Source organism: Hydra viridissima, unplaced genomic scaffold, assembly GCF_058129835.1.
Source record: "Hydra viridissima isolate aposymbiotic clone 2 unplaced genomic scaffold, HvirCarnegie_v1 scaffold_2, whole genome shotgun sequence".
Lineage (NCBI taxonomy): Eukaryota > Metazoa > Cnidaria > Hydrozoa > Anthoathecata > Hydridae > Hydra > Hydra viridissima.
The window spans coordinates 2,032,285-2,053,938 of NW_028324301.1; the positions used below are offsets into that span (position 1 = coordinate 2,032,285).

The window sequence follows — 21,654 nt, forward strand, 5'->3', positions numbered from 1 at the left end:
GAAAAACAGAACTTAAAGCTTACGGGATTAAAATTTTTGGGGCTTTCCAATATGGTTATTTTGGCGTCAAAAAATGAGAAGTTTTGCTCGGAGTTGCGCTATCCAGCTATTATAGAGATCAGTGGTCTAGATTGATAAAACGACATTAAGGGTCTGCGTCTCGGAATCGTTTTCTCTGAAATGAACCGGAACAAGCATAACGAGACAAGAAATGTCCCGGAAAAAATTGACGAATAAACTGTCCCGGAATGAAGTTATAAACCGGGACAATAACTTTTCTTTCGGTTTTTAAAAATTGTGTCCCGGATATCATCGTCTCGTCTCGTCTCGAATAAAAAAAATAACGAGACGCAGATGCTTAAACGACATATGTGCGCGGGTAAGCAAGTATTATTTATCGCGAGTTCGCGGATGACCATTTTCTGTTTAAAAATCCACTGCATTGTTTTAATCAAGAAATTTGAGATAGATCAGCGAGACTTATTATTTATCATTTATTATCGGGCTTTAATTAACTAATAATATATATATATATATATATATATATATATATATATATATATATATATATATATATATATATATATATATATATATATATATATATATATATATATATATATATATATATATATATATATATATATAAGACTGATAGTTATTATTACTTTTTTATTGCAGGGTAACATTTTTCAACTTGTTATCCAATCGTATAATTATCTTTTTTTATCTTATTAAAGCTGACCATAATTTTTGTCAACATGACTTATGCATTCAATACTCTATTAAAATATGAATCAAGTATATTTTTGGAGTTAATGAAAGATGATGGTTTACTTATTATTGCAAGTGGATTAGGAGTTGACAGAATTATATTAAAAGCAATTGAAACATTTTGCAGACCTGAGAATTTAGTTTTAGTACTGAATAGTTATCCAGAAGAACAAGAGTTTTTAATTAATGAGCTTTCATTTCATGGAGTATTGCATTTACCAACTATTATCACAGCTGATGTTTCATCACATGAAAGAAGTAATTTATATTTGCGAGGTGGTGTTTTTTTTGTGACATCAAGAATTTTAGTTGTTGATATGCTCACAAAAAGGATTCCTATTGACTATATTACTGGTATTTTAGTTCACAGGGCTCATAAAGTTGGTCAATCTAGTCAGGAAAGCTTTATTTTGCGCATGTTTCGTGAAAGTAACAGTGAAGGATTTATTAAAGGTTTTTCAGACTCTCCTACATCTTTTTTGACAGAGTATTGCAAAGTTGAGCGTATAATGAAGCAGCTTTTTGTAAAAAAGTTATATCTTCGTCCTCGGTTTCATTCAGAAGTTTCTGCTTGTCTTGAGGAAAGTAAACCAGAAGTTATTGAAATTGGAATAAGTTTAACTCCTCATATGAGAAAAATACAATTATCACTAATGGACTTAATTGAGATGTCTTTAAGAGAGCTGAAGAAATCTGTTGGATATTTAGATACTGATGATCTTACTTTAGAGAATAGTCTGACCAATTCATTTGATAAGATCTTAAAGGTTCAGCTTGATCCATATTGGAATCAGTTGACCTCTAAAGCAAAGCAACTTGTAGCTGATTTAAAAATTTTGCGTACTTTAATGGGATACCTGACACAATATGATTGCATAACATTTTACAATTTCCTGCAATCTTTACGCTCAAATGTTCAAAGCCAAAATTCAATATGGATGTTTCTTGATTCTGCCAACTCAGTATTTCAAAATGCTAGAGCTAGAGTTTATGGCTCTGAAAAATCAAATGCATTAGCAGATAGTTTTAATAAATCGTCTGTTGAAGTTAGTCCAAAGTGGGAAGCATTAATAGAGGTTTTAAATGAAATTGAAAATTTAAGCACTGCATCAACCATAAAAAAAGAGTTTAATGAAGAAAATTCATGTAATGAGAGATATAATATTTTAGTTTGTGCATATGATGAAAGAACATGCTTTCAATTAAGACAGGTTTTATGTTGTGGATCTAGAGAAATGTTAGCTCAATTGTTTGAAAATAGTTTTCCAAAAAACATAAAAACAAAAGAAAAATTAAAAAAAAAAACTAAATCAAGTAAGTTAAGTACTGAATCTAAAAGTGACTCAGATTCTCAGAATGATTCAGATTCTCATCCTGACATTCATTTTTTAAAAGAATGCACTATTGTTATTCATCCATTATCTGGCTCTGCTGATCCCTACAGCTTGTTGCGTAAGCTATACCAACTACAACCCAAATATGTTGTTTTATATGATGCTCAGGTTCAATTTGTTCGTCAATTGGAAGTTTTTAAAGCATCTTTGCCAGAGAAACCATTGTATGTATACTTCCTTGTTTACAGTGGATCTGTTGAAGAGCAGCGATATTTAACTAACCTTCGCAAAGAGAAGGATTCATTTGAATTACTAATAAGACAAAAATCTGAAATGGTTATTCCAGAAGAGCGAGAAGCCAAAACAAGCATTGGGAAGTTAGCATTGAGACAGAATCCAAGTTTTAATGAGACAGTAACTACTAGAAAAGCTGGAGGCAGAGAAAATCTTCTATTAAACAAAAAAATTGTAGTGGATATGAGAGAGTTTCGGAGTGAGCTTCCATCACTCATTTATAAGCGAGGAATTGATATTATACCTGTAACTCTAGAAGTAGGAGACTATATTTTAAGTCCTGAAATGTGTGTTGAAAGAAAAAGCATTACTGACCTTATTGGCTCATTGAATAATGGGCGGTTGTATTCTCAATGTGTATCAATGACTCGGTTCTATAAGAAAGCGATTTTATTGATTGAGTTTGATGAGGGCAAGTCATTTTCTTTGCAAGGTAAGAAGTCATTAAGTAGTGATGTAAGCTTTCAAAACATTTCTTCAAAGCTTTCATTGCTTACCATCCATTTTCCACAACTTCGAATTATATGGTCACAAAATCCACATTTGACCGCTGAAATTTTTGAAGATCTTAAGGCAAATTCAGATGAACCTGATGGTGACTATGCAATGTCAATAAATGCTGATCAATCAGATGCTTCTAATGAATTATACTTTAATGCTGTACCTTTGGATGTTGTGCAAAAGCTGCCTGGAGTGAATTCTAAGAATTACAAGCTTCTTATGAACAAATACAAGAGTTTGCATGATTTGATTAACTCTTCAAATGATTCTCTTTTAGATATTTTTGGAAACTCTTTGAATGCTTCAAAATTCTACCAGTTTGTGAATAAGGAAGAGGATTGGGCTCAAATACTTTTAAACAAAAATAAAAAGTAAACTTAATATTTAAACTCTCTGTGCTTTAAGGTTTTTTGAAATAAAGGTCTTGCTAGATATGATCCAGCCTAGCTTTTACTTTGAGGTTGTAAGCACTAACTTTAAAGAATGAAGTCCAGTGTGGTTAAAAATAATGGAAAAATTTTTAAAATATTTATTATATTTAAGATTTAAGTTTGTAACTCTGTTCCCAAATAGTTTTAAAAGATTCATTTTTGCAAGTTTAAATGGCCTTATTTTAATTAATCAAACTTTGAGCTGACTGCCTGAAACTTAACGACAATAATTTTACCCCATCTAACTAAGCGGGGTCGAAAGACTTCATAGAACGATTAAACTAAAGACTTTCTATATGTACTAATTAAATTTACTGATTTCCGTGAGTAATTAAAACAACTGGAAGAAAATTAAATTCTGGAAATCACAACCAATCATATATGTTAAATAAATTCCGTAAGAAAAAATTTTTATTCCCGGTAGCCGTTTTATTTAAACTGACAATTATTCATTTTTGTTTTGCTCAATGATATATTATATATACTAGATGTCTAACTTCGATCCGAAATGTGAAGCCGTGGGAGCCATTTCTAATTCGGGCAAAAACGTGCATTTTTAACTTTTATTTTGCACGTCGGATATAGTTTTTGCCCTTATTACAAATGGCGGATATAGTATTTGCCCTTATTACAAATGGCGGATTCAATTTGTAAACAAAAAAAGCGGCTTCACTTTTTGTCCAATAAAATCCCGCAAGTTAGACATCTAGTATATATAATATATCATTGGTTTTGCTTTGATTTATCGTTGCGTCATTTCAGGCTGGCAAAACAAACCTGGGGTCAATCCTATAAAGCTGAAAATGCGTTATTTACGCAAAAAAAACAGATTGCATTCTACAAAAATTAACTTTGCGTAAGAAAAATCTTGTTTTTTTGCGTAAATTACGCATTTTTCATCTTTATAGGATTGGCCCCTAGCTGGCAAAAAATTTGCTTCACTGCGGGAGTGCGAGATAGATATTTTTTGTCAATATGTTACTCTAAGCATAGTTTATTTCCTGATGTCAGAGTACATTCAACGATGATTCCCGACAATTTGCAGATATAATAAATGTGAGTCATCGTAGTTCAACAACCCGCTGTATTCTTGAGTTAATGCAAAACCACGTTCAGCGTGATCATTTACTATTTTCATTAACTTGAGTGTTTCCTTAGCTTACCAAATATAATCTGTGTCCTTCTACAAATTCGGATAAAATGTGATGAATGTATTTGAAAGTTCTATCATTTGGAGAAGGATCATCAACTTAGCCGAGACAAATTCTTGTCCTTAAAAGAATTGAGGGGTAGCAATAAAAATCTCTTGAAATGGTCCTTACTTTGCTCGTTCGTTCCGCATTGCACTCACCATTAGTCTCTTGGTTGACGAAACAACACAATGGGAGGACACAGCACCAGTTATCCGAGTAGTGCTTAAGTTGGTTTTACAAAGTATTTAGCTAGGATACTGTCGTTTGTGCCCCAAACTTTAACGGCTCCAAAAACTGCAGCAGTCTTAGCCTCACCTGTTCTGGATGGAAGAATGTTACTGTAAGTAGCTGAGAAACTTCTTTCCTGAAACACTAACAGACAATTGACCTTCTTTTTTTTTAAATAGATCAGTGATAGGTTTCCCCGAATCTCAATCTTTATGTTTGCTGTTCTCTAGACTCTGTATTTAATTCTGTGTTACAAAACTGAATCTTTGTTTAGAGCTTCAATAATATATCCCAAGGATTTAGCGGTCTCTTTATAACGGCTTTGCAATCTGAAACTTTTGTTCATTTGTTTAAGACGCTTTTTTTCTCCTTGGCAAACTTATCGACTACCCCAGCCAATATACCATATTCTTCCTTTTTCTTGTTTAGCTTATAAGAAATGTTCATATTTTTGCAATAAAGATTTCATTAATAGAGGTATTAGCATGAGTCATGTCTGGAAATAAAAATCAGACTTTTACAATTTGAGTTGGTGAATCTCTTGTTTTGTTCTTCGTTAGGAGACGCCATTTTTTCAAATATCTTCTCTAGCTTGGTTTGACAGTTTTGATATTTTCTCATTGAGATTATAGCTATCACCTAAAAACTTTGGTATTTCAATGATGGTAACAGCCGAGGATTCTCTTATGATAGCTTAGAGATTGTAATCCAGGAAGATTCCTAAACGCTATGAAGACAACTTGCTCCCTGTGTTAATACAATCACACAAAAAGATACAACTGGTTTTTTGCCTGCAGTGACATTTTAAAAAATATTTAGACTCAACCAGTCAACTTATATACTACCATACGCATATTTGGAACTTTAAGATAAACCTGCAACATGTGATACTACTGTGAGGAGGGAGAATTAAGTTAAAAAAAAACAACGATCAGAAAAGAAATACACAAGATGACTCGTTAACCCTTCATATAAATAAATGATAAAGCAAAAAGAATTAAGTAGAAACAACAACGATGAAAAGACGTACACACGGAGACTTATTCAACTTGTCATTTAAATAAATAATAAAGCGAAAAAAAAAAAGCAAAGTGACCGGAGAAGAAGTAGACACGATTCATCAACTGTGATATAAAAAAATGATAAAAAAAAAAGAATTAAACTACAAAAAAAATGATAAAACAAAAAGAAAAAAACTACAACTATGAAAAGATGTACGCACGGAGAAAAGAGCTTTAAGAGATTTTAAAGAGGATTTTATGAGAAAAGAGTTTTTGAAGATTTAAAGAGAATTTTATGAGAAGAATTTATGGAAATTTTAAAGAGGACCTTATGAGAAGAGTTGGTGAAAAAAGATATTTGAGTGACTTTAAATATTACTCTATGCATTAACAATTGTTATTGAAAAGTCTGATGCTCCTACCGCGCTTCTACCATATCTGTGTTACACAATGACAGCCTTACCTCACCGAATCACAATCTATATTTAATATCTGCACTACTCCCACACTCACATCACAGTTGTCATTTCACTTTTCTGCGTCACGCTAGCATTAAACTTACATAGAACCAACGGCAGCCGAAAGAAGATTAATTATAAAACCCCGTCCATCATAACACAACATTAGACACTCTAATACCAACACACTCTAATCATTACACTTAATCACTCATATATATCACCTAAGGGACAGAACTTAAAAACATTTATCAAAATCCCTGTTCTCACACTACATTGTTTCAATTTAAAAATATTTTAAATACCAGGTTTGTTGTAGTATATTGTTAATGAAAGTATCATGAGTTTAGTTTATTATTGTTTGAGTAATTCCAACTATTACTGATTGTTATGATGGAGGGACTAATAAATGATTTAAGTCCCCTAACCAGTAACTAAACGGCTTATAAAATAAATTTTACACCGAAACCAGTAACTAAACGGCTTATAAAATAAATTTTACACCGAAACCAGTAACTAAACGGCTTATAAAATAAATTTTACACCGAAACCAGCAACTAAACGGCTTATAAAATAAATTTTACACCAAAACCAGCAACTAAACGGCTTATAAAGCATTTTAAACATGTTACTTAGGGATAAATTAAAACTTGTTATTATCTTAAACTAAAAATAAAAATAACAAAAATTGATAAAATCAGCTATGTATACCACGTGTATTATTTCTTTTGATCATTAAATATGAAGTGAAAACTGATTCTTACCAGTTGGAAGAAACAAAACAAAAAACATACAACATTACCAAAAGATGCATTTTCAAAACTTTTGAAACCTAAAATAAGACTAGAATTTTCATAAAGATGTTGGCCAATATGAAATTCTAGTCTTACATCAGGTTTTAAAGCAACTAGGATCAACTCTCTGGATAGAAATCATGTCCTGAAAATTTCATAAACAACAATGATACTGAAAACTGATAGTAAATAAAGCTGTTCTTGACAATCTTCTCACTTATCGTTGTTTGGAAAAAAAACTAGGATTACTAAGAATGTTCAACTAGGAAAATCGGTAACGAGAGAACATTTCTTTGAAACTTGATATCAGTACGACAAAAAAAAGTAAAATGTTATCAATACTAAGATAAAGAAATTTATGAGTGTGTGATCAGGCTTGGACTGGGCCGCCGGGAGACCGGGAGATTCCCGGTGGGCCGGTTGGCATAAAAATTGTATTATATTTTTAGTTAGGCTACATTTTATTTTCCAAATAAAATGTAAATTAAAGTTCAGACTGGTTTGAAAGAGAAAAGAATTAGAGCAAATCAACTACTTGAAAGTGCAAAAGATAAATTTCCTATCAATGTTCACAACATGGTAATGAATCAAGTAATCAGTAGTTTAAAACAGAGATTCTCAGAGCATGGTAGTCTATATGCTGATTTATCTTGTTTAGATCCAAGAAATTTTGCAAAAATTTTGAAAAAAACGCCTAGTGGCAGATTGCAGCATCTGAGTGGGTTGCTCAGAAAGTTTGACGCTAGTGTAACAAAAGATCAGCTTCAAACGGAATTATCGGATTTCGCAAGGAAATGGGAAAGTTTCGAAATAACTCTTGAAGATGAATGTAATTTGATATTTGAAACAAGAAATGCAAATCTTGCAAAAAATGTATTGTTTGTTGTTACTTTGTCCTCCAGAAGTTTAACTTGCATAGTCTTGCGTATTCAAATTTGTTTCTGGCTTAAAACTTTGTGCTAACATAATCCTCATCACAAGTTGCTTGTGAAAGGTCATTTTCGAAATTAAAATATATTTTGAACAGATTAAGAAATTTGATGAGCCAGTCAAGTTTACAGTCATTCATGCTGATGTCTTGTGAAAAAGACCTTCTTCCGAGAAATAATAACGATGCAATAATTGATGTCTTGGCATCGACTAGTCAAACGATGAAAAAGTTGCTATACTAGTCAATATTGAATAGCGATGGTGTCTACTATTTCTAGACTCCAACTAACAGCAGTGTTTTAGAAATATTTGTTTTTATCAATATTTAGGCTGGGAAGTTTAATTCTTTTTTTTATATTTTAAATAATAGTAAACAATAACTTTATAAAACGCTAATTATCCCGTTGATGGGCTCAGTGACGCAACAGCTTTTAAACTATTACTATAAGTTAATATAATGTTTTTTGACCAATTTTTTTTAGTAATGATGAAAAGTTTGCATTAAAATATATAATTTCTAAAAAAATCTCGCCTTAAAGCCTATTTTCATTGTGATAATTAAACTTTTTTAGTTTTTAGTTCAGTGACGCAACATAATTTTTACAGATGTGCATGTGACAAAAAAACACTTGAATTATTTTTAAAGACTAAAAGTGTTTTCACTCAAGACATATATATAATCTCAAAGATTCAAATTTTACTTACTTTTTCGAATAATAAAAAGAAAAAAACAGTTGCTAACATTCATCAAATTTATCTACTCGGTTCAAATATTTTCTACTCAAAATATATTTTAACAATAATTTTAAGGTGTTTAAACTACAGTTAAAGAAAAAAAATCTTTTGAAAAAAGAAATTTTTAAACACGAAATTTCCATCGTGGAAATAGCCATGTGTGTGTGTGTGTGTATATATATATATATTTACATATAAAATTTATGCAATATACAATGAAGTGGGCCGCCGTGACCAATTTTCCCGGGCCGGTTTTTCAAGTCAGTCCAACCCAGTGTGTGATAATACAAACAATTACAAAAATAACAATACAAACAATTTAAAACGGTAAAAAAAAAAAAGTCTTATGAAAGAAGTTGATCGTTGCCATGACTTCATTAGGTATATGTGCCAATTTGGAACGTATTTCAATCATTCACTGCTTAAGTATTCAATAAAACTGAAAAAGATGTTTTAAGTCACCCCCAAACCACTGTAATCAGAATGGGATATTTTATGAGTCTGTTTGATTTCTAAATGTCATTTTGCATCTCTTTTAAATCAATCAGAGAGGTGGACCATTAGAGAAACTCGGGCTATAATTTTTTAAAAAACTTTTGTATCTTCGGACCAATTTGGAATCTCATATTTAAAAATATTTATTAAGCAAATCATATGGGGGTACTCATTTGGTTCCATTTCTATGTGTATATAATCAGAGTCGAGCTTATTTATCTGACGTGAGATGAATTACAATATTTTTCAGAATGCTATCAAGAAGCAATTTTCCCCGTTCAAAAACCAAGAGAAATGGAAGTTTAAGCTCTGTGGAAAGTCGCTGTTCTACATGTGATTCGGACTCAGAGTATGATATAATTGTACATAATGTTTTATACTTGCTCGTTACTCAAGACGTTTAATACTTAAGTATTTTTCTACCTCACTACAAACTTTTAGTAAAAAATAACTACGCTGTTTGAAATTATGAAAAAGTATTTTAGAAAGCTTTGAATAGTTTTTGTGTTCTAAGATTACTTCATTCAAATATTTTATTTGTTAAGAATAATGTTGAGCATTAACAGTTTGCTTTGGTTGCAATAACTTAAAATGCAATATACCTTTCATATCCCACCAACTGTATAACATTACTTTGTTACAGTAGTTGTCTCTTTTTGAAGTTCCAATTGTTGTTTGACCACAACTTAACCACTGCTTTTTATTATTAGGGTTCTCAAAATAGATCCGTTTTTTATCTCAGTAACTATTTTTGGTAAAAAAAATCTTTTTTCATAAAATTTGCTATATGAGAAATGCAATTTTTCAATTGTTGAATCATGTTTCTTTTAGTTAAATTATACTATATTTTCCTAGTTCATACAAGCATCTAAAAATGATTGCTTAATGAGAGCTTTTGAGCTTATTCTATATTTGTTTGATGTGGATTTTTATCAAGCAGCTCTATATTTCAGATTGTTGCTGGTCTTCTAAGTCTTAGTCCTTTTTTATTTTCTATTTTTTTTTTTTTAATTTGATAGATAAATTTTTAAATATTTCTTAACAGAGTTATAAATTGATAATTAGTTAAAATTTATAACAATTGGTAGTTTCTAAAACATTCTTTCCTTGTTGAAACTCGTGAAGCAATATCTTAAATAGTTTTTTCTACTTCAATTGTTTTAGAAAGAATATTTCAAAAAAAAGAAAAATTTTTCACTTAAGTTAAAAAGTCATTTTAAAAAAGAAAAAAGTATATTTTAATTTGTATAATTGCTTAAGACTAAAGTTTGAAAATATTCCATTTTTGTAAATTTTCATATCTAGTATCAATTATTTTGCTAAAAATTTATTTTTCAGTGAAAGTTAAGTTTTTATTTGCACAAAAAAGCAGCTTTAGTTTTTGTGTTATGTCCAAAAGAACTTATTGCAATGAATTTCCCAGACTCAGAATATTTAAATAGAATATCTTGTCATGCATTTGTTAAGAGACCCTGGACCTTGAAAGAACTACTTTCAATAATTTTATAATTTTTTAATTGATTGATAAATGTTTAAACTTTCCTTCCTTAAATTTTGTTTTCTTTCATTAAATTGAATGTAAAGTTATCACTATTCTATAACTTTTTATCTATGTGACTTACACTTTTTCGATTTTCTTTATCGAAATTTATTTTTAGTAATAAGTTTTCTTTGTGTAAAAAAACCTTAGTTTAAAGTTTAACAGCAAAACCTTTGCATTACTGATTTTTATTGTGAGCTATTTTGATACTTATTTTTTTATGCTTTTCTCTTCTGAGATATGGCTATGGCATAGGCTGATATATATTCATAGTTTGAAAAATTTATTGTTTAAATTTAGGTTAGTGGTTTTTGATTTTAAAAAGATTTTTAAAATTGAGCTTCAAGTAGTTAAATATTGTAAAAATTAAATTGGTGAAGCAGTTTTTTCAATAGACAGGCTTGAATTAAAATAACTAAAACTTTTGGTAAAAAAATCATGTTTTTATTTCAAAATTTTAATTAAAGTTTGCTGATATGCCAGTATTATAAATTATGTTATGGTAAAGGAGCATTTATATTTGACATTACTTATTCATTTAAAATCTATTCTGTAAAATCTTTTATAAGATAATCTATACTTAATATGTAGTTTCATTATACATTTCATTATTTTCAAACATAAACAGTTATTTCATATTCTCTAGATCTGATGATATCAAATGGCCTTGGGTTCATGAAATCCAAGCAAATGGTGACCTTATATATATTGAAAATCAACTTTTATATAATACAATAATTGAAGAACCAGATATTAGTCAAAGTATCCTGTTCAACACTTCAAAAGATCAATCTTTACCTCAAAAAATTAGGCATGTTATAAAACATACTCCTTCATTTGCAAAGAAAAGCATTATAAAGGATGAAAATAAAGAAAACTCTAACAGAATAAGGCGGAAAAGTATACATGTGCACCCAACATTTTCAAAAAGTAAAAATAACTTTGAGGTTGTGGATACAAAAGTATCACGAAAGAATATACTTGTTTATTTACCTCCAAAACTTGCTGCTGCATTTGTAGATCTAGAAAATTTGTTTGGTTTAATATCTGGTTTGGAAAATGACCAGTTAAATGGTAATGAAATAACATTAAATGATTATGTTGGTTCAAAAGGCTCAAAAAGTATATTAGTACAGGGAATTGTTCCTTCTAATCAGGCTTCTTTTTCCGAAGATGTTCTTGTAGGTAACAATTTTTTTTTTTTTTAAATAAAGCTTTAATTTTCATATAATCATATAAAAACATTATTTAGTTTTACACAAAATTTCTTTTTTTTGGTTTATAGGTGATTTACTTGTAGCTGTTAATGGATGTGAGGTTGATCATAATAATATAAGCAAAAAGCTTGCAGAAGTTAACGGTCTTTCAGAGGTTGTTTTGTTATTTGCTTCAGCTCTTTCAACTCTTACATTCTTACTTTACTATGCAATCAAAATACCAAAAGTAGAAAGAAAAGCTTGGTACCACTTTATGTAAAACCAGCTCAGACCAGTCTTCCTATCTTTGTCTGCGTTTCTTTAAACACCTGTATTTCTAAAATTTAGGCTGAAAAATTTACCATTCTTTTGTTTGCTGAATTGCAGCAAACAAAAGAATATTAGTAGGAGTTGCTAAAAGGAGTATGTTGAATTACAAAAACAAGTTTTATTGTGATGTTAATATCTGAAATGTTTTAAACATAATTGCTCTGAATTTTGAAAATTTTTTTTGTGGCTGAATAAATATTTCATAAACCTTTTTTTTTGCAATTTTTGCAGAGTTTTTTTTTTACTTTTAATTTATTTTAAATTTTTGATTGAAAATAAGCAACAAAATTGTTATTGAATAAATGTTATTAAATGATTTTTTTAGGTTGTTTTAACATTTGAACGTTGTGTACCTCATTTTTATCGTGCAAAAAGTATGCTTTTGTCTCTTGTGTCTAACACATTTGAGGATAATATGCTTTGTATGCCTGATGAACTTTGTGCAATTATGGTTCTAACACTTGGTGCCACTGAAGATAAACCAGACAGTGTACTATTGCTATATTTTAATGAAGCTTGTGATTATAATATCTTTCAGGATAAATTTTTAATTTTTTTCGTTTATTAATTTAATTTTTTGTAGGATATTCTATTCTTCTATCCTAAAAATAAAGAAAATGATTTGCTACATAGTATCCGAGGGATGTTTCTTACTTTGGATGATGTAGTGGCTGATTTTATTGGTGATGCAGTGCAGAGGTTCAATTTCTGTGTTTCATAAAAAAAAAATTGTTTTTTGTTGCTGTTGTTTTTTCTTTTTTTCTTAGTTCAACTTTACTTATTAATTTAATTTTACTTGTTAATTCAGCTTTACTTGTTAATTCAACTTTGCTTGTTAGTTCAACTTTACTTGTTAACTCAAGACTTATTAATGTTGGCTATAAAAAAGTTGAAGGAAATCTGTTTGTTGTTGCAATTCCAAATGATAGGTAAAGACTAGTTGTTTATTTTTGCAAATAAATTGATATATTATAAAAGTTAAATTATTTTTTGTATTATTTTATGTGTGTATATTAGGGTGCTGCAAAATGGTCTAGAAAATGGAGGTCTAACTTCTTCTCAAACACATTGTCTAAATTGTTTCAGTATTTTATTTATACTTCTATTTCAGTATAAATGCTGTTTTCTTTACATATTTTGACAACTTATTGAGGAAAGTAAGATCGATTATAAATGTGAGAAAACTATAAACAGTGAAAGCTCTTCTTCCAAAAGCCTTAACTAGTAGTAGTGAACAAAACATATACCAAGATTCAGAGCTTTTCAAAGCGAATGAACCAACATTCTAATATTTATGGTGGCATTTAAAATCAAACAATTATCCTAATTGAGCAAATTGAGCAAATTGAGCAAATTGAGCCAAATGTCACCGGATAATTGTTTGATTTTAAATACCACCTTAAATATTAGAATGTTATTATCTGAAAATGCATATTGCCCAAAAATATTGTGATTTCAACGATATGATTGATGAACAATGTTAGCAAGATTCATGAAGAAGAAAGTTAAGGATTTTAACTTTTACCATTTTGATGACAAGAAAAATGCCATAAATGTTGCAAATATAGGATCTAAATGTTGTAAAATCAAAAATGAAGTGTGTCTTAGTGTTTTTTCCTACATCAAAAAAGTCTGGGGAGGTTTCAATAGAAACTGTATTGGTGGTAAAAAGCAATAACACTGGAACCTTATATATATATATATATATATATATATATATATATATATATATATATATATATATATATATATATATATATATATATATATATATATATATATATATATATATATATATATATATATATATATATATATATATATATATATATATAATTTTTTAAAAGATTGACATTTAAATGATATAGTTATATAATCCTAATTTTTTAAAATTTTTTTGTTTCTTTTTAATGCATCCTTTGATTTTTTGTGCAAGGTGTTCAATGACAAGACTCCTGAAGACTGTTAAAGAGTTTACTCGGTTGCTTATACTCACCAAAGTTCAGTTTTTAAGGTAATAGTTTAAAATTTTATAAGCACAATTATTTATAAGAGAAAGTATTTTAGAAGTAAATATATAAAGATGCTTTAATCTTTTTTTTTAATTTTAGTTTAGAAAGCAACCAAAAGCATTTGGTTGTTTTATTAATGGAAACTTTGCTTAACAACAGTGAAACAGAAATTTCTTTTGGGAGTGTTCGTCAACTGCAACTCAGTGTTGAATATTACGTATGTCCTTAGAAGATTTTTAATTATTGTTCTCATCAGCATCATAATTTTTTTAAGTTAAGACAATTTACATTATCTATTTAAATATGAAGTTGTTATAATTATATTTGTTACAGGCTGACATTGGTTGTGTGCTTAATGACTTAGAAGCTGCTGACTATGGAGAGTGTGTAAGAGTTACTCTAAAAGAAAAGTTTTGTTTTGACAGTTTGTTTCAAATTAGGATTGCTATGATTAAGATTGTTAGGAAAATTAAATTTTTTTCTTATCTTATTGGTTATGTCTGTGGTTATCAAGTAGTTAAAAGAACTGCAGAGGTTTAAACAAAATATCAAGAAGTCTACAATGGACCAATAGAAAAAGCTAGATAGATTTGTAACAATGAAAGTAGATGGAGATTTTTAATTGTAGGCATTACTATATCAGGTGGTAGTAGAGATAATAGGAGATAATAGAAGTAAAAAGTTGCAGAAATTAAAAAGTATTCTGTAGGTACATATTAAAGTAGTTTCAATAGTTTTTTATTAGCCAAAAGCCACAAGTTGTAGAATTCACTTAGTTGACCATATTGTGAAAAATAATCACAAAGTTACATTTCGAATTGATTTTTTTAACACACATTAACATAACTTTATATAAAAACATTATTCGAGCACAACAAAGACTTAGGCATCTAAAATGGTTGTAGCCTGCTTAATATAACATTAATATGATAACAGGTTATTACAACAATATCAGCATAACAACAACAAGTAATGGTTCTTTATTCAATTTCTTTATTTAGAAAAAAGTTTTTAATCTTCACTGCTTCCATTACAGTGATTGTCCAAATCGGTAACCTTTTAGAGGTGGAGAAGTGCTGATGGCTGCTAAACTTAGCACAGATTTTTTACATCATCAATACTTTTTCAAAGTTTGGTTTGATTTTCTTAATAGTTAACAGTTCATTTTTTCTAATTGGAGACTTTGCTGAACTATATCTTTAATCAATGATTGACCTTGATCAAAGTTATCTTTCCAGTAATTCGCCAAACCTTTCCTTTACAAGCTGGGGATGAAATGGCCAGTTTGGGTGTTTTAAATGAAGTTGTTGCTGGTGATGATAAAGGTTTTTTCTTTTGAATGCATGCAGCTGTTTGCTCAAATTTATCTTGTTGTATTAAGTTAACATATAAGGCAAAGCTGTTACACCAACTTTTTTTGTATTAGAAACAAGGACCTTTTTTGATGCCTATTTTTCCCATATATTGCCTAAGGTAAACGCCTCTAAATTGATCAATTCTATTGAGTTGAAAAGAGAATTCTTAGTATCTTGGAGTTTTATTAACCTAGTAGTTACCCCTGAGTTACCCCTGTAGTGTCTGGAAGAGAAATTACCAAATTTGTTTGGAAAGTAGATACATCAAACTGATTTGTGAACTATGTCTGTCAGATAATTACACAACAGGTCTTTCTATCCCCTTCTCAGTAAGATAATTGTCAAATTCTTAACAAGCAGCCTTAAAAGTGTCACTATCTGACATCCTGTTTTTAAATATTCTCACAAGGAGATGAATAATATGGTTTTTGTGGAACATGTAACCTGTAACACTGATATTTCTAATATTTGATTATAATTTAGGACTTATGTGTTTTTTTGCTAGTTAAGTTTTTTTTTCATTGTTATATTTTATTGTTACTTTCTTTTTATGTACAGATAGATGATTTTTTTCCCCACAGAAGATTGTATTGTTTTCTTGGAACTGCACTATTTTACAAAGTACGAAAATAAGCTTTTCATGTCTTTTGCTGTTGTTGCTGTTATTATGCATAAATAAAATATTTTTTAAAAAATAATTTCTACCATGTATCAATTAAAATAAGGTTTAATAGTTAACTTGGTGTGGATTAGACTGAAACTTCCAGAATTAAACAATGTTTAAGAAAAGATCTCTAACATTTTATTTAATTGAAAATCTGTTACAAAACATCCATTATATAGCATGTTTTAATACATGCTAGATTAAAGAAAATAAAACTGAATTGTATTTTTAAACTTGTGTCAAATGGAAAGTAAAAAAATCATGAAAATGCAATTTAAGCAAATTTAGTTATACAAACAGTTCCCTTCTCCGAATGAAAATGTTATTTTAACAATGATGAGTTAAATTTTTTTATCTATTTATTAAATTCTTTAAATTTTTTTACTTTTTTCATTAGGACAATTTGATATGCAATCATTTACATGCAGATCATTTAAAAGAAATCATTTTACTTTTTAAATATCATGGTTTGTTTTTGTTACTAAGCAAAGAAAGAGTGAACAAAATCATTTTTTGGAAAGAGGTAAACAAAGGTTGTGAGAATATTCATCAAGTAAATTCTTCACATCAATAAATTTTTAAATAAAAATCTATAAATTTTCGAATAATAACTACTATTTTAGTCCTTTTTTTTTTTTTTAGATTTTTTTGTCAGAAGATTCTAAATTGAGTTATGAACAACCTGCAAGCTTAAGATGGTTTGTTCTTGTTGTTGGTCAGGTAAAATTTATAGCTGAGAAGTAATAGCTTAGTGTAAAATAAAAATAATGCTCAGATTTTTTAGAATTGATGAAAAAAAAAAATTTTTTTTTCATCTGTTTATAATTATTATTTTCATGTAATTACTTTGATCTTTTTTCAAAAATTTTTTTCTTTCAAAATTTGTTAGGGTCATGCCTTACTTGCAATACTTCTTGAGGCTGGTAGCATCGCATCTTTGTATGTATTATCTTGCGTTATTTTATATTTTATTTTGTTTGTTATTCCACTCTTTTTTAGCCTTTTAACCTTCAAGGTTCCTCCAAAGATTGGAGTTTTAAAAATTTAAAGTTTTATAATTTTACTTTAGACCTGGTGGTAACCCAGGACCACATCCGTATTATGTGGATGCGGCTTTTTCAATTTTATCATATATTCTTGAAACAATGAATTTAGAGAGCTTGTGCGAACAGAGGTAAGAGCTTGTGTTAAGAAAAAGAGCATATATTAAACAGAATTAAAAGATGAATAGTCTGCTTTCTGCAAATACGTTTGTAGCAGTTTTCATTTTTAAATTATTCTTTAAATTTTTTCCTATCTTATTGGTAGTAGTCTGTGGTTATCAAGTAGTTAAAGTTTTCTTTCAGGTTAAATGGGAAATCTTTTCCGGCCATTGTTAATCCTTCAAACATCCCTATGGAGAATTCTCGTGAGATTGAGTTAAGAAAGCCGAAAATTCCTCCTTTCATGGAGAATTCTTTGATTGAAAGCAGAATGTATAGAATGTATTTGGAAGATGAGCAATCTAGTGTTGCTGGATCCAGTACTCTCTCAAGTGAATCAAAGACTCTTGGTTCATTTAGCGATGTATCTCATGCATCCACTGTATCAACAAAGTTTGTGTTAAATTCTTTTTGTCGTAATTTCCTTTAAAAAATTATTTTATATGATGTCATTTTTGTTATAAGTATTCAAACTTTGCCTTTAGATTAACTTGCGGTCCAAGTAACATGTTATTTCAACACATTACATTTAAACGCAAGTCTGCTATATATATTTCATCTAACATGAATGATGCAGTAGAACCACTTTCTCTAGATGTTTTGAACTCTTTTCTGCTTTGCTGTGAAGAAATTCATAAATCCTTTGCTGAAAATGGCGTAAGTTATGAGTTGTTTAGGGTTTTTTAAATTTTTTCTGAAGTTCTGAGATTATCTGATTTTTAGTCGGAAGGAGGTTAAATTTTTTCTAATTTGTTTTTTTTTTGTTTTTTTTTTGAATTAGCGAAAAGTAGTTGAAAGGGGTGTGATGTTCAATGCATTATCAACTAAAGGTGCTGCAATGAAGAAGGGTTCACCTAATATACTTTATTGGGTGATTGGGTAGGATAATCTTTAAGTTCTTTTGAATGATGATTTATAATCATAGTGTTGCAATCATAGTGTTCCAATTACAGTGTTGCAATCATAGTTAAAATTCACATTACAAGCAATTAACTTCAAATAAAGTGTTTGATGATCTTGTTGATTCTTCCAGTAAATACTAATTTTTTGTAAAAGGTTCACGAAATCTTCTGTACGACCCAAATTTTTGTTTCTTTCAGGCGTTTGGTCAAAAGAGGCAAGGACAACGACGAAGAAATTTTCGTGTGCTTTCAAGATGGTGTACCACAAAATACTGTTGAAATGGTTTTTAAAATGCGATTTGGCTCGTACTATTGATTTAACGTCACAGTTTCACTCTAGGTTTCGATAAAGCGAGTTTGAAGCAAAAATTATCAACAGGTTAATAAAGTTCAACAAAGATGTAAGCTAAAACCAGTACAAAATAACTTTATTTCGAACGTTTTTCTTTTTCAAAGAAAACAAAATTTAGTTTCCGAAGTTGTTTTACTGTGGAAGAGTTTTTTAGGCGACTTATGCAGCTCTTATTCTGCGCAGGTATTTGAGTAAATATTCTGCGCAGATATTGCATGTTTGAGTAAATATTGGCAATCGAATCAAAACCAAAACATTATGAGTTATATTTTTTATTTGGAAATATTGATAAATTTCGTGAATTAAAAGTTTCCTCCCCGTGCTCATGAAATTAGCTGATCAAAAATATCAAATAAAAGTCGGCAGCAGTTCAGCTCCTTTACTATCGAATCTCAATACATTAAAAGATTCTAACACGTGATCTAGGCATTTTTCCAAATACAGCCATTGATGTAATCAAGGCAAGTTGGCTCTTTGAACAAGTTTTTACAGTTCTTGAGAACAATCTGGTACTGACTGTTATTTACAGTTTTTCCATCAAAATAGAGATGTTAGTTGTTTTGTTTTTTTTCTTTGCTTTTTTTTTTTAAAAAAAATTTTGTTTTTCTTCATGTTTAAATATTATTGTAAATGTAACAATGTAAGGGAGTGTCTGTGTAACAGGGTATCTTGAACTTTGCATAGTTTATAATTTGGGTGTTTATATTTTTTAATTATTTGTGTTTTTAGGTATTTTTGAAAATTACTTCCTACAAAAATAAAAATATTTATAATAATATAATTTTCGCTGGTATATGAAAGTAATACATACACGTTTATGGTTGATTTTCACGTAATCGTCAATCATTAGTCCCAGATATTACTCTGTATGACAAAAACAAGTTTATGAAACCTTTCATGGCTTACGTTTATAGAATCTAGTTATTTACATTTTATTTGTATATTGATTCGGTTTCTCACAATAGTTATTTTAATTTAACTTTGGCGCTGCTGTTGTTTTAAATTATGTTGAATATCAAGTTTTGTATTTTTGTAATAACGCTTTTGTTTTTTTTGTTTTTCAATTACACACTGAAATAATGCAAGATATGTTTATCTTTTTGCTGGGGTGGGGGGTGGGGTGGAATGGAAGGATTTAAAACTAGATAACTAGTTTTAAAACTATAGCTTACCTAAAACTATAGTTTATATGTCTTATCAACATATAAACTTTTTTCCAATGTCTTTCAAAGTTATGGGGGTGGGTTGGGGGTTGGGGGAGGGGGTTCTGTAAGTTTGATCTCCTTAGTAAAGAAGTAAACATACTACAAAAATTTTTTTTGGTGAAAAAAAATTTGCTATAAAAAAGTTCATCACAATTCATGTTCCGTAACATCCTTAAACATGGTTTTGCACGATATCCCACCAACTTTTTGCAATACGAGTTTATTGCAACAGTTATTTCATAGATACCTTTGAACAAAGATTGCAACTTTAGTAAATTTTGCTGTTAAAGAGTAGCTTTTTTAAAAATCCTCTGTAACGACAGCGGGTTAAATTTTATTCTTAAATTTTAACAAAAAAATAACCTGATTTAACAGGCCGTAATCGTTTAATAAAATACGTTGAAATCAAAATCATGACCCACCATGTCACAATATCAAATCGGCAAAACGATACCATTATTCTAATGACCTGATTTTTCCTGATTATAAAGCTAATGTACCATTGCAAATTTTATGCGACCATACTGCACAAATACTCTATCAAGTTCAAAACGTGTAATTAACACAATAGAGCAATCTGAAGTGGCAACTTGACGTCATGAAACGGGGCTTGGTAAAGAATATGCAAACAGAGCTGTTCGAAACTTACCTTTTTTCCACTTCAGATTGCAGATTACTCTTATGTATTATGTATTCTTATACTTCAGATTGCTTATGTTGGAGAAACCAAATTAATTATTTAGCGAAACACACAGCCTTCTACTTTACATTTTAAGATTAAAATTTGAAAATAAAGTAAACTGTTACATTATTTGCTGAAGAATTCGAAAAAAAGATTCCCATTATTGTAGAATAATCTTATCTTGTATATCAAATGAATTTGAAACTGATACTAGAAAGTTTCTTCTTTCTACCATCAATTTATTTGAAAACTCTACTCCAGCTTATGCTATTGGTATTACACGCCAAAGATCTATTTCAACTGGTACATAATGATATAACTGGTGCATCAATTGAGATTCTTTTGATCTTAATTCATAGTAAATGAAAGAATGGTTTTTGTTGTTAAGATGAGAAAGTTCAAGTAGCATCATTCGCGTTAGACTTCGAGAATGAAGATATAGATACTATGAAGACTGTTATGCACATCTTACCATTTAGCTTAAAGATAAAGAAAAGAAGTTTTTTTTTCCTGCTGCCGTTGAACTTTTTGTATGCTAACACAATAAAACCAAACTCGTAATTTTTAACGTAAGATTTCTGTTTCTCAGAAAAAAAGTGAGCTTTTTATGCTTAACCTGTTTTAAATGATTATTGCTAAAAAGTTTATCTAGATTAAAAAAATTACACAGTGCAAAAACGTAGATATTAAAAAAAACATAACAAAACATAAAAACGTAGCTATTATAATAAAAACAGATGAGATATTTTTAGGACAATACGGATGCGTCAAAATTACCCGCACAAGAAGTTTTAATTTTTTTAACGAACACCTGAACATTCTGAAGACTCATGTTTTATCTTGGGCCCCATCTCATTCAGGATTTTGTCTATGCATTTTTCTACAGGATTTTTCCAGCTCAAAAAGCATGCTTTGTTCAATATTGGTGCGACCAGAACTTCACGGAATTCATCGCTTTTGATAAATGGCTTACCTCAAGTCCTGATTTTAATTAGGTGGCTTATTCGGTATAGTGTTTTTTGAAAAAACCTATAAGAATCTACACA

The 21,654-nt window shown here is 29.4% G+C and overlaps 2 protein-coding genes across 6 annotated transcripts; both read left to right on the plus strand.

Annotated features, from left to right (window-relative positions):
• Positions 1–678: 678 nt before the first annotated feature.
• Positions 679–3,506, plus strand: LOC145186924 (DNA repair endonuclease XPF-like). The gene has a single exon (XM_080063229.2). It carries the CDS (start codon positions 762–764, stop codon positions 3,276–3,278), a length of 2,517 nt encoding a protein of 838 aa, XP_079919355.2. The 5' UTR covers positions 679–761; the 3' UTR covers positions 3,279–3,506.
• Positions 3,507–9,114: 5,608 nt separating this feature from the next.
• On the plus strand, positions 9,115–19,805 carry LOC145180247 (protein inturned-like). Of its 5 annotated transcripts, none has more exons than XR_016450069.1 (18): positions 9,115–9,517; positions 11,355–11,893; positions 11,994–12,079; positions 12,560–12,724; positions 12,818–12,933; positions 13,074–13,163; positions 14,171–14,248; positions 14,346–14,463; positions 14,580–14,633; positions 16,160–16,222; positions 16,663–16,798; positions 16,908–16,985; positions 17,155–17,204; positions 17,335–17,439; positions 17,612–17,860; positions 17,953–18,124; positions 18,249–18,346; positions 18,568–19,805. XR_016450069.1 is itself a non-coding variant. In XM_090079652.1 (18 exons), the coding sequence occupies exons 1-18, from the start codon at positions 9,420–9,422 to the stop codon at positions 18,683–18,685; spliced, it is 2,403 nt and encodes an 800-aa protein (XP_089935778.1). In that variant the 5' UTR covers positions 9,115–9,419; the 3' UTR covers positions 18,686–19,805. The 5 variants fall into 5 exon arrangements, 3 of the variants coding, with proteins under 3 accessions (XP_089935778.1, XP_089935779.1, XP_089935781.1); XM_090079652.1 differs by having other exon boundaries at positions 16,663–16,788; XM_090079653.1 differs by lacking the exons at positions 9,115–9,517; positions 11,355–11,893; positions 11,994–12,079 and having other exon boundaries at positions 12,602–12,722; positions 16,663–16,788.
• The last annotated feature ends 1,849 nt before the right edge of the window (positions 19,806–21,654 follow it).

Excerpts from the sequence above, each read along its gene's own strand:
- LOC145186924 (XM_080063229.2), top strand. The coding sequence starts at position 762 with ATGACTTATGCATTCAATACTCTATTAAAATATGAATCAAGTATATTT.
- LOC145180247 (XM_090079652.1), top strand. The coding sequence starts at position 9,420 with ATGCTATCAAGAAGCAATTTTCCCCGTTCAAAAACCAAGAGAAATGGA. Across the intron at positions 11,894-11,993 it reads TTCCGAAGATGTTCTTGTAG|GTGATTTACTTGTAGCTGTT; the intron begins GTAACAATTTTT and ends TTTGGTTTATAG. Across the intron at positions 18,347-18,567 it reads ATACTTTATTGGGTGATTGG|GCGTTTGGTCAAAAGAGGCA; the intron begins GTAGGATAATCT and ends TGTTTCTTTCAG.